Source organism: Lotus japonicus, chromosome 6 (genome assembly GCF_012489685.1).
Source record: "Lotus japonicus ecotype B-129 chromosome 6, LjGifu_v1.2".
In the NCBI taxonomy this organism is placed as follows: Eukaryota; Viridiplantae; Streptophyta; class Magnoliopsida; order Fabales; family Fabaceae; genus Lotus; species Lotus japonicus.
In genome coordinates this window covers 46145088-46158245 of record NC_080046.1, presented here as the reverse complement: position 1 = coordinate 46158245, position 13158 = coordinate 46145088, and the positions used below count along the sequence as shown (strand labels likewise).

The following is a 13158-nucleotide window of genomic DNA, read 5'->3' as shown; positions in this document are numbered from 1 at the left end:
AAAAATTCCCCAAGATCGGGGCCCAAACGGGGCAGTTCCCACGGGAATCCCCATATGCAGGTAGAAATTGTCATCCCTAATTCTATGTGGAGAACCTGTTTGGATACATACTCATTAGAATTTTAGAATTTATCTACTAAAAAAACATTATAAGCTAACCAATTTTTTTACTAATCCACCATAATGACATTATAAATCCTCATGGAGTAAGTTTAACAAAATGCCTAAACTTACAGTTCAAGTGTTTATATTGCATATTGTAGGTTAAGTTTTTACAGATTAGTAAAATATATTATGATAAGTTGTGCCAGTTCCATCGATAACACAATTCTCACTGATTCTCATGGGGTGAATTATCAATGCTCTGACTCTGATTCATTTTTTACGTTGATAGCATAATGGGGTTTCGGATTTGAGCAACTAGTTGCAAAGTTGGTCAACTGGGGATACAGGGTATTTGAATTTAGGGTTTCTGGATGAAGGAGGTGACATGAAATTAAGAAGATATATAGCTAGATGTACCAACTGGGTTTTGTTAATTGTGGATAATCTTTGGTTTGTTGCTAGGATCTTAGAGATATAAATGATAGAATTAGATGGTGGCTTCATTTACTGGTTTGTGATCATCTATATTAGGCAACAACGTTGGACCGGACCCCCTTTGTGTTTTAGTTATTTATTGAATAATTTTGGTGGCTGTATTGAAATTGAAGTATGAACTATAATTGATATGCATCTTCTTTGTAAGTTCCTTATGTATTAATCATTTATTTGCCTTGTGTGCTGTCAATCACAGACCCCTTTTTCTGGGTTTTGATTGGAAGGTTTAATTTTGGTAATTCTTGATTTGGTATATTTATATGCTGGAATCTCCATTCTGATAGCCAAATTCTTAGTTGTTTTAATTATTATGCAATTGGAATTGAATTTCGGGAATCCTGATTTCCTGATTAACAGCATTTCCTTAAATATTGACAAATGATATAAGCCAATATGATTCTGGTCTACTAGGATGTCTTGGATAGGGGTGGGAAAATATGATTTTTAATTAGTTTTGTGATCTGAAACTTCAGTATGACAAAATGCTTTAAAGATACTGATTAATCATTTCTAATGATATAGAACACCCCTATAATCATGGATCTTGTATTGTTTTGAACTTCGCTACCCATTTCTTTTCTTAATATTAACATAAACCTTCTCAGGAACCCGGATGTGTAAATATAGATATGCAAGTATTTTTTATAAAATTTCTCGCAAGAGTGCCTTATTCTTGATTTGTGTATCATGGCTGTTCGTCATACATTCTTCCAATGTAAGTGTACTAATATAAAAAACTATTTTGTTATATGCAGGAAGGATGCAAATTATAAGAGAACAGTCATTGCTTGCTTCATACAGGCAGTGTACTTGCTTGAACTTGACAGACAAGAGAACAAAACACAAGAAAATGCTCTGGCCCCAAATTGGTGGATTCCCTTCAAGTACAAGCTCACACAAACACTGATTGATGAACGAGACCTAGTGGTGCTAATGAGACCTAGTACTGCGGCAATGGCTGACTTAGTACTAATGAGACCTAGTGGTGCCCCCAGAGCTGTCTGTCTTAGCACTGAGGGGAACATTGCTCAAAAGCCCTACAATGCAAAGAGACATTGAAGATGACCTTCGGTTCCTTGCTTGGGAAAGCTTGAAGGGCTCTGTGAGGTTCAAAGTAGGGCATTCATTAGGAGCTGGTTTTGCTTTTCAAGTGGGAAAGGCATTAGCAAAAGAAGGTGTTTATGTGGAGACACATTTGTTCAATCCACCTTCTGTTTCAATAGCTATGAGTCTCAGAAATATTGGAGAAAAGGCTGAGTTAGCTTGGAAGAGAGTTAAGTCCATGCTTCCTTCAAGTAGAGAAGAAGCTGCTCATGACAGCATTGATGGAGACAACAAGAGTTTGAAGAGTTGGATACCGCGACTACCGAGCTTGAAGAATCCTGGTTTTGGAGTGGGAAAATGGGTGCCTCATCTGTATGTAAACAACAGTGACTATATTTGTTGCTCTTATACCGACACTGAGAGCACCTCAGGAGGAAAAGATGATGGTGACAAGGAGAATATTGGTCCCGCAAATAGTCAAGTTGCTGCGAAGCTGTTTGTTGTCACCAAGGAAAAGCAGAAGTTTCATGAAGCTCATGGCCTGGAACAATGGTGGTCAGGTGATGCACCTCTTCAGCAGGCTATCCATAGTGGCAAACTCATAAGCAGGCAGCTTAAGTCTTTATATACCAGTGGTGCTCCTTCCCAAGTACTGCAGGGAAAGCCTCGGTAACAATGGAGTCATGGCATGTTTGGATCAGTTTTTCGTTACTCATAATTCTGGCATCTGGAAGTTACTCACGGAAGCTTCTCCACAGAATTGATTTTGACTTCAGAATCGATTGTAAAACGATTGTCGAACATGCACTTACTCCTCTTGTTTGCAAAATCAGTGTGCTGATTCTTGATTTTTACTTTTGCTTGTGTTGATATCTAGTTATACCTTTGGTTTTTTTCTCATTTTTTCGAGCAAATTGTATCAATTTTTGACATTATAATATATAAAGTGATTCTTTTGTGATTTCACTTTTAGTGTCTCAAACACAACCCTTATTGTTACTTCCTAATTAGCTTCTCATGTCTATTGCTTCGGCAACCAGCAAATGACATTGAGTTCTGATTCCTACTATCAAATGTAAAGAATTTTGAATTTTCCTTTAACAATGACATGACAGAGACCGATGAACAATTATAAAAAACTTGTCTCATTAACACAACGATTTTTATCCTAGTTTTACATCTTTTAATCTTTTCGATGACAAATTAGTTCAATTCCTGCACAATATATGTTTCTTCAATCATGAGTAATACTCTTCTATCACAAAATCAGACTTGGTGCAGTTCTCTATTTCTTCTACTCTACTTGAATCCTATGGTTTTGACATCTCCATCAATTTCCTTGTCATTTTGTAGGCAAACATGCATGCAACTTGTGATATGATATTTTCTCTTAATTTCCCTCTAAACACACTGCTAAAATAGTAGTACTATTTGCAGCCTACTTATTCTTCAATTTGTTTGTATCATTAGTTAACTTAAAAGCAGATTCATCTCAATCTATATGAAAAGTTTCATTCCCTGTTTTCCTCAAAGTTTCTTCCACCATGAGCTCTTCTATCACAAAATCAGACTTGGTGTATTTCTTCTACTCTACTTGAATCCTATGGTTTTGACATCTCCATCAATTTCCTTGTCATTTTGTAAGCAAACATGCAACTTGTGATATGATATTTTATCTTAATTTCCCTCTAAACACACTGCTAAAATAGTAGTACTATTTTCAGCATACTTATTCTTCAATTTGTTTGTATCGTTAGTTAACTTAAAAACACATTCATCTTAATCTATATGAAAAGTTTCAATCCTTTCGCCCGTGAGCACATGTGCTAATAGGTATCCAAACGGGGCAGTCCCCACGGGGATCCCCATATGCAGGTAGAAATTGTCATCCCTAATCCAAACATACCCTAAAAAATAAATATGATATGTTCTTTTCGTGGGTCCTCTTTTATTGGCCACATTTAGAACATACACTTCTACACGTATTCGAAGGTAATGGAAGTCAATTTATGAAGCTAATTGTAGAAGTAGAAATTGTAAAAAAATATCATAGCATAAACTCTTAAGTGTTTGCTGGCCTCTTGGAGGCAGGGGAGAAGACAAGACAAAGGAAAATGTATACAAGGTAGAAGGACTTTGTAGGCACGATATCAATGATAAAATTATTTTCCTGCTATCTACCTCATTTAGTTTATTTGGAGACTAAATTAAATCAACGTTTACAATATATAAAGTACTAAAGAGTGTGACATCATAATAAACAAGTTATTTATCATCTCCACATAGCTCCAATTATTAAGATAGCTCCAATTAAGACATCATTATTTTTAAAAAAAAAAGTTGCTTTCACTTTTGATTGATAGACCAAGAGTGCTGATTTCACTTTTTTTCTTCATGAGATAGCCAAATTTGGCTTTTCTATACAAGTTAAAAGTGTGTTTTGATGTGTTCTGAAGATAAGACTAGTATGATTTTACATTGGCTTCAACCAAACGTGAACGGAGCATGAGATTCTCTTCACGTTTCCCACTCTAAATTTTCAATCACACATCCAAAGACCAGCAAACCAACGTTGAGATAAAATTCTAAACACACATTGAGTGCGTCTTATGTTTCAAATCACGTTAGACCTTAAAATCATGTTAACTGCAACTTAAAGCTTCTCTAGTAACATGCTTTAGAGCGTGGATTCAACATACTTCCAAACATGCACTAAATGTGTATGGTAGTTATCTCAACCCTAAATCTAGCATTGGAATGATAAATTTCACAGAATCAAACATAGCCATATATATTTGATGAGACTCCAAGTTAATATACATTTTAAGATGTGAGGTAATATTGAAAAGTACCATTATATTTTGTATGCAGTATGTTAGTAATGAATCTACTCCTGTTCAAGAGAATAAAATTGTGAGCACACAATGATGGAAAAGCTTTTAAAGCTTTTGGCTAGATGAAAATGGTTACAACTTACATCTATAAGGTTCAATAGAATCATATGAAACTAGTCATTTTCTTTGTTTTAAACTATTACAGAGGTGACATGAATTAAGAGTGACAATTGTGAGAAGTCAAACATTGTCTTTATGTTTGCTAAATTTCATCTCCTAAACATCATTTTGAGAAAATAGAGAGACAATCACCAGTGCAATGTCCTTCTTTGTTAGCAGAAAGATGGAACACATTGCTCAATAAGCAACCAGGACAAAGCATTAACATTTAGGCTCTCTGAAGATTAGTCCATGGGAAACAAAATCAACTACCAATTTTAGAAAGCAAAATCTTTTGTAGCAATAAACACAAAGACCTTCTATACATCTATACAGTATATACAAAAGAATACTTATACACATTGGAGCTAATACACATTCTGCTACACATTATACATCACATGAACACGAAACGTAAATGAAGAAACAACATCGTGCTTTGGATACACAGTGGAAAACCGCAGTGCACAGTCACATAAGCTAAATGAAGTTGCTTTTGTTCACCGTGATTTTGGCTCACTATGATGTTCCACTGTGCATCCAAACACGCAGGATATCATTGATGGTCTACCATAAAAGATAGACATGTCTTTATAGCAGTCCTGATAACTCATAGTCGAATATACTGATCTCAGGCTGCGCCATCTGTTCATAACAACAGTTGTAGAAGAATGGATCTAGTTGTGGTTCAACATCAAAAAGTAGTGACTCAAGATTCTGATATGCCAACATTTGATCTAGATTACTTTGGTTGGTCACTGAGTCTTGGAAGACCAAATCATCTAAACATAACTGGTCACAAACTTGGTTAAACTCTTCATTCATCAATTCAGCATAATAGCATGACTCAGATGAGTTATTGCTTGTTGCTTCAGTGGAAACTGAAGCATCAACACTACTTTCAGGGCTCCTCTGAAACTCTGTTCCAATAAGGGGGAAATTGTGAACCATGTTTTGTTGTTCCAAAGGAGGTGGAGACAAAGTGGTTGAGCTTCCATTTCCAGTTAGCTCTTGAACTAGATTCTTGAAGCTTGAGCTGTCAGTGATGTAGACTTTAGGCCTTAAAACCTTGATCAAGCTGTTGAACTTTTGTTTCTCATCCTTAGATATCTTCACCGAGGCTTGGTTTACTACCTTCTTTCCCATTTTTTTGATGATTTCTATGTGTTTACACAACTGGCACTTTGTAATCTACTCCCACATCCAAGGATACAAGGAGAGCTAATGTATAAATATTCATTAGAAGTAGAAGAAGATATATGTGACTATGTGAGGGAGTGGATAATGAAACCAATTAAGGTATAAAGTACTAGATGCTGAAAATGATATTGATTCATTTTTTTAAAGAAAGCTTGTTTTATTAGGAGTTCTTTCCTACCAATCTACCTCTCAAATGTTTTTAAATATGTTAATTCTCTCTCTACATGTCCCTTTTGAAGCATGACTAACCATCAAAGGAAAATATGCTGAGTTTTGTATCTACATGGAGATGTGGATGTTGGTCACTTTAGTGTATATTTGGTTTGACATTGATGCAAATACAAACGTGATTTCATGTATCTTTAGGTATCAATGGACAATTTAAAATTTGTCATTTTGAGTTTTAACATGAATCGGAAAACAAGATTTTTCCATGTTAAGTTCAACTTAAATTCAACGGAAATCCAAACATAAACTCAATCAGATGGTTTTCAAGAATAAAAATTACTAGTCATAACAGGAGATGTTGATGTAGAAGGGCATTGAGGGCACGCAGCTTAATATTCTAGCAACATGATTTATTAATTAGTATACTTTGTAGTATCTGTGCAGTGACATAATCAGACACAAAGAAAAAATTAGATATATAGAATGAGGCTAATTACTGAGATCATTGAGGTATTAATTATTACACCCAAATCTCATTTCTGAATTGCCTTTTGCCAAATTACATCAATGAATTCAAATCATTATCCTAAATGTTGTTGTTAACTAGTTCATTTGAGTATGGAGCATCCATATCTGAGGTCTTTCAAACCTTCTAATAGATAGCTAAGGATAGTTTGCAAGAATTCTTTTATTTGTTTTGTTGTTTATTTTCATTTATACTCAAAATTGAGTGCACTCTCACCGATGGAAATAAGTGGTTTCAAATGTTACATGCTTGACTCTCCTTAAATAATGCTTCAGGATTGAGTATGGAAATAACTTCCACTGATCAAGTTAGCCCCATCAGAATGTAGATATTCCCGGTTTACCAGCTGTGATAGGAAAAAACTGAGTGCACCCTCATCTACTGTTTGGTTTTTCTATAAAATATTATGGTGGAATTGATTGCTTTTAATGCACAAATCAGTTTGAAAACGAAACATTCTTTCAATGTGTATTCATTACGCTGTATGAATGCTCTCGCACACCATGTCATTGTCATGCTGTCATATTAAAATCTGTAATTTTGGCATTGGCTGTCGATGGTGCAACTGAAAGGCACTCCTAACTGCATATGCCTAACATCAAGTGGAGACTATTTAGCATCCTCAACATTCAATCATTTAAGTAAAACAATAATTAAGCAATAGGGATTTTGACGTTTAGACTTTAGACCACATAAAAACCATAGCTTGAGCCACCTTCTCTTTATGATGTTGTGTCTTTCCTTGATTCTGGCGGCCCAAATGACTACTAGGCCCAAGGGCCAAGTTATGAGCATAATATTCATGTATAACTTCCATACCAAGGTTAGCTATATAGAACCAGAATGGATGATTTTATGTCTCTTACAGGTACTTCTTTCCAAAGGGAGACCTATTATTCAAATATTGGGGTAAACTAACTATGAGTTGGGATATTAATGAATTCTATAGAAGAGTTATTTATTGGAACAATAAGTTTATCAATCTATTGACAACAAGTAGATTTACGCCGAGAAAATTAGTAATGTGACCAGAAAAATTGGTACAAGAAGCCGTCGATACACTTCTCTAAAGAAGAAGAAGATAAAAAAAGCTATGAATCTATTCCTACCATATATCCATGTTATCTACCCGTGGCAGAGAAGACTCTATTGTACCATATAGAATGAAGTATCATGTGAAATACATCATACTTGACAGGGACGTGCTTATGCCAAAGGAAATGCTGTTGTACCTTTTTCACCCTCTTGAGCATTGTAAGATACCTCTTATCAGGGATAGAAAGTAGTATATTTTTCAAATTTGGAATGTCCTTCTCCAAAACAATAACAGCAAAGGACTCCCAATTCAAAACCTCAAAAAAGGGTGGCACAAAATCATCAGATATAATAACTGGAACACACTCAAAGGAAATGGCTTCCACAACTCGCGGACTGTTCACCTCATACCCTTTGGCACAAATGCAGTACTTGCTGCTCTTCATGTACTCAATGTAGTTCCTGTTTCCCTGAACCTTTGGCAATTTCCCAAAGATTTTCATGTCAGGATCTTTATTCTCCCAGTGTTGCAGCAATATCGGCCTCACATAACCGTGCATTCTCCCCGCGAAGAAGGCCAGTGTTGTCCTCTGTGTAGGTGGATATCCACCAATGTCCCTAGCAGGGTGCGAAGCAGTGTGGACCAACGTTTCAGGAAGTGATACGTCCTTACCAAACACAAAACCTTGTTTCACATCAGCATTGCACAGGGCCCTTATGCAGTTAGATAGGCGCTCCTTTGTTTCTGCTGGGACCTGCAGAGTGACGGATTCAGAAATTTTATGTAATGGGGGCAATATATGGCAGAGACATATATGTTACCTTATATATCGTTCAATGTGAGACTTCTTTACGTACCCAATCATGGCATCCAACAAGGAAATGATCAGCACCTCCAGTTCGGTTCCAGAAAGGATGTTTCCGGGAAATCCGGTCGACGTAATCATGAAGATATTGAACCATGATGTCAAAACTATGTGATTCTTCTCCCTTTACATACAAAGTTTGCAATAGCCTACGAGAACTGAAAGGTAAGTAAAAGAGGTGAGCCTTGTTTGGGTCTTGAGTTGCAAATGTTTGATAATCAGCTTCCATATGCCTCATGAACCATCCCTCAGAAGCATATATTCCTGTCAGAGATGGTGAATGCAATATGGGTTTATCTCCTTCTCTGTACACATACACTTTGAGAGTCTCTTCCATTAATTCATAGCTCCTGCAGCAAATTAATTAGCTAGAGACTAGTCAGTTACATGACATTGAATTGGAAAATTCACGCTAAGGTGATATATATTTATGTGAGTCCTGTCCTGTTTTTAACTAACTAGCTAGTACCTCTTGAACATGGAAACATTTTGATAAATGGGAGCATAAAGATCTGGATCATTCTCTATGATTGGAGCATTTTCAATCTCTAATCTGGCCTGCACTAACTCTTGATCAACAGCTGAAAACCACCTTGGCCTCTAAAAACAAATCAACAACATAACACATACAAGACTATCAAAATTAAAGGCCAAAATCTCCTATATATTCAATGTAATAATGAATTATATATGATCTTTAATTCCACACTTAGTCACATACCATAGAACGATTGGAAGCATGAGTTTGAAGCAATAACTTGGTCATTTCAGATACAGATGTGACCTTAGAAGGCTCTTTGTCATCATTTGTTGATAACACTGCAGAAGTGGTCTCATTTGTTGCAGGACTAGAAGGTGGAGGAGTTAAATGTGCTGGTGCCTTTTCAGGTGTAATGTTTATTGCTCCAGAACCATTTGTCAAATTACTAAAACCTGTCCTAGTAATGTTATCAGACTCATCAAATAGTATAGATTTGTTTGGTAGGCTTCCAATTGTTGTTGCATTGCTAACAATTTCCAATTTAGGTGATGGAGATGTAGATGTTGGTATCTTATCCGCAGAGAATAGAGAGAGTACAGCATTACCATATGGAATTATCTCAAGATACTGAAAAGTAATGATCACAGCAAAAGTAAAACCAATAAGCCATAGTAATCTCTTTGTTTCCAGATGAAACAAGGACAAAAATTCTTGACCCATATGTGAACACGGGCATAGAGCTAATTTGTTGGAAAGAAAATGTCAAGTCTATTGAAAATTGAAATCATTGATTTGTTTCTGATGAAGAGAAAATTACGTAATCTATTTATAGTATAGTGCATAATGTCATTATAAATTAGAAGCTTCATCCTGTGCTCTTTAATGATTCAAATCACAAAGCATACTCTTCTCCTGGATTACTAGAGAGAAAAATTAATATTGTTTCTCATGTGAGGTAAGTTCTCCTATATAGTTAGTATACTATCCTATTTAGGCAGAGATGCTGTAATTTTTTCCATTTAGTAAAAATATTTTTCTATTGTTACTCTGTTAGCCTGGTTTTCCCCTTTATTTTGAGGGATTTTTCACATAAATATTGGATCTCAATTCCTACTCTTATTTAAATTTTCTTCCGTTTAGAGTTTATGCTTTGCACTATCATCAACTCATGTACTGCCTATCCAAAAAACAAAATCAACTCGTGTACCAAATAATATTTTTAATTAGAAATAATGAAAATTATATCGCTTATAACGCCTTAAACACAATTTACATTAGTTACATGATATCTATATCTATATATATACGAAAATAATGTTTCCTTCTAGAAGCCTATGCCACATGGCACCCCCAAATTCTTCCAATTTCCCTCCAAGAAAAAAAAAGACATCCCACTTTTTTGTTACAACATATTTCATCTCTCACCTATTTAATTTCATTTATTATTCATAATTCCTTATCCTATATGATACACTTGAATGTATATTTTTAAATATTATATTTTTGAAAGTTTTTTTTTTTTTTTGAAAACGAAAGGTATATTATTAATAAAGCCTAAGCCAAAATGAGCTAAAGGCAAGAACCAAGTACAAACTGAATCTGATAAGACTAAAGCATGAAAATACATCTTGAGCTGTGCTAAAAACCTTCCACTACCCCACAGAATGACGAAACGAAAACCCAAGAGAGAGCTTCATTAAAACCTTACTTGGAAAAACCCAGTGGGATAAAAATCAAGCAAGGAAAAAGAGTACCACAATCTTGGGGAAGTCATTCTGCACTAACAAGAATTTGGTCGATCCGCCTAGACCTTGAACATTCCAGGTTAGTCATGGTCCTGACATGTCAGTTTAGATGAGGATGATTTTGTCGAATTTGAGCCTCTAAGCCTCGAAGCATCAGCGCTTCCGAGCCTCTCGGTTTCAACCCCAACTGTTTACCAAGTAACCAAGTTCTCTGAGCCCGTGTCGACACTCCATCCTCCCCTTGCACTGGTTCTAAATAATCCGCTGGTAAAGGTTTAGGTTTATTCTTGCTGCCTTTTGGACGCCCACGCTGCGAACTTTTTTTAGAGGAATTTGTTTTTGGTGATTGTTCCAATCCCGGCGACACAGAAACGGGTGAAGTTTCACAACCGGGGGAGCTTGCAGGTTGGATTCGATTCTGAACTGGTGTCATATGAAGGGATTCATCACGCATGAGAGAAGAAGTAGAAACTTTCTTTCTAACTATCTGATTAGGCGTCGTATGAACGAACTCGCTGCAAGTTTCATGTTGCTTCAGAGAAATTGAACTTGAAACGGGACCCACTAGGCTCAAAAACGAATTTTGATTAATAACTTGTGGTGGCAAACATGTCCTAGTCCCTGGGAGCTGATTATTTGGTCGTGGGTCCCTGCAATCAAAATTAAAATGCCAAGGATAATTGTTGTTTTGAATCAAATCTTTGGAATTAAAGGAAAAACCCGTAACTGAATATCTCTTCTCCTGATTTTGAATGTTTTTATCCATGATTTGTTTATCTTTGCTCAATATTTCATCAGCTTTTAAATTCTCCATCCATCCCTCAATCTCCTCCAAAGAATAGCCTGCATCAATGATATCACGTAACTGTTCCTTTTGTTTCGCCATAGAATTGAGTGCAGCCATTAACGACAATGAATTTGAATTTGAATTTGGCCCGATTCCTTCTTCTCCGGCTGGTTGTTCTTCACGGCCACCTCCTCTGGTGAGATACCGTCGCCGCCTTGCACCGCTACAATTCTTGCGTCTCCGCCGCTCCTCAAACCCTCCAAACCGCCATCCCTGTAAATTTCATCTACTTCGTCAGGATCAATAGTTGTTGCCGAGCCAAGATCCTTGTTATCATCTTCTTGAGCTTCATCTTCCTGTACCTCATCATCTGCTTCAACCTCCTCCTCTTCAGAATTATACACCTTTACCGGAGTGGACGGCATATCCTCAACTACGCCATAGTCATGTGCTTCCACATCCTTCTCAACCAGGATTATAAAGGATGTGCCCCCAACATCAACAGCCATCGTGAAACAATGTAAAAGTGGATGGTTCATGCGAACTAACACTCGAGCGAAATCCGCGCGATGTCGTAGCACAGTTGGAGTGTCGGCTAAAACAAACGTTCCTAACTTGTTTCCTATTGCAGCGAAGAAAGCTTCGTTCCATAAGCCCAACGGAACTTGCCATAAGCGAATCCAGACAAAGTGCGACGTGCCGAACGTAAACACAGAACATGGTTTTACATCCGTAAGCAACTGTTCCAGGAAGAAAGCACATTCTGTGATAGTGCTGTCCATCTCTTCCTTATTTTCAAACTCCAATATCACTTCACTAGCTCCAAGCGGGATTAATCTGAAATTGAACAAGCCAATTTGACTAAACTCCTCCTGTAGAATCTCAACTGGCTTAAGTGAAAGTGTGCGAGCCTGAGCACACCTTTGAACCCACGTTTCATCCATGTCTGTTGCAAGAAATTGTAATTGACTTGATTCTTTTTTCCCAGAAGGCCAATCTGTTTCATGCTGTTTCTGAGCTACAACATCTTGGTTATTCGCTATATTTTCCTCCTTCAAATTCCAGCCACGAATTTCATATTGATGCTTCCCTGGCGGCGGAACTCTATCAGTTTGAAGAGTTCTTTGGAATCTCGCTTTTTGAACTACCAAATAGTTTCCTTCAAGTCTCAGTCCATTGAACTTACGTATTGCTGCTCTGGCTTCATCATCACAAGTAAAACGGACAAATCCGAATCGAAAGCGACGATGGGGTTTCTTTTTTTGCTGAATAAAAACCTCACGTAATCTTCCTGCTTTCGCAAATATTGCTCTCAATTTTGCATGAGTAATCCTATCTCCCAATCCATCAACAAAAATTGAAAAGGATCCTGGTAGCAGATTTAAACGCTGCTGGTTATTTCCTTGGCTTTGGGAACGTCGAAACTGGTACCGTAGTGAAGCAGATTTGGAACCTTCCCCTTGGATATGCGCCGGTGAGATCTGCCTTTGCTGAACTCGTTCATTGTTTCTTCTAGTCTCGCAACTGCGCTCTGCCAATAACACATCCCTATAGGTTCTTCGTCCATGAAACCTTTCACTCCAGTATCTTCCTTGCTCCAAGTTCGTGCCACCGGGCCTCCGCTGGTGATTGTTGTTCTGCATAGGAAGCCGCCATTCATTGGACTGCCGTGAATGGCGACGGAGCTCTGGCCACCACCGGCTGCCCCAACGC

At 37.1% G+C, this 13158-nt stretch overlaps 1 protein-coding gene and 1 pseudogene across 1 annotated transcript; one reads left to right on the top strand and one right to left on the bottom strand.

The window, feature by feature from the left end:
• The first annotated feature begins 243 nt into the window (after positions 1 to 243).
• On the top strand, positions 244 to 2610 carry LOC130726477 (GDSL esterase/lipase At4g10955-like; annotated as a pseudogene).
• A 4883-nt stretch (positions 2611 to 7493) lies between these two features.
• LOC130724422 (probable glycosyltransferase At3g07620) lies at positions 7494 to 9633 on the bottom strand. Its single transcript, XM_057575645.1, has 4 exons — positions 9154 to 9633; positions 8902 to 9032; positions 8425 to 8782; positions 7494 to 8321 (listed from the first exon to the last, which is right to left on the bottom strand). Exons 1-4 carry the CDS (start codon positions 9631 to 9633, stop codon positions 7653 to 7655), a joined length of 1638 nt encoding a protein of 545 aa, XP_057431628.1. The 3' UTR covers positions 7494 to 7652.
• Positions 9634 to 13158: the final 3525 nt, after the last annotated feature.

Coding starts and splice junctions, on each gene's coding strand:
- LOC130724422 (XM_057575645.1), bottom strand. CDS start 9,633: ATGGGTCAAGAATTTTTGTCCTTGTTTCATCTGGAAACAAAGAGATTA. Junction 9,033..9,153: donor ATGCTTCCAATCGTTCTATG/GTATGTGACTAA, acceptor ATTTGTTTTTAG/AGGCCAAGGTGGTTTTCAGC. Junction 8,322..8,424: donor TTGTTGGATGCCATGATTGG/GTACGTAAAGAA, acceptor GTCACTCTGCAG/GTCCCAGCAGAAACAAAGGA.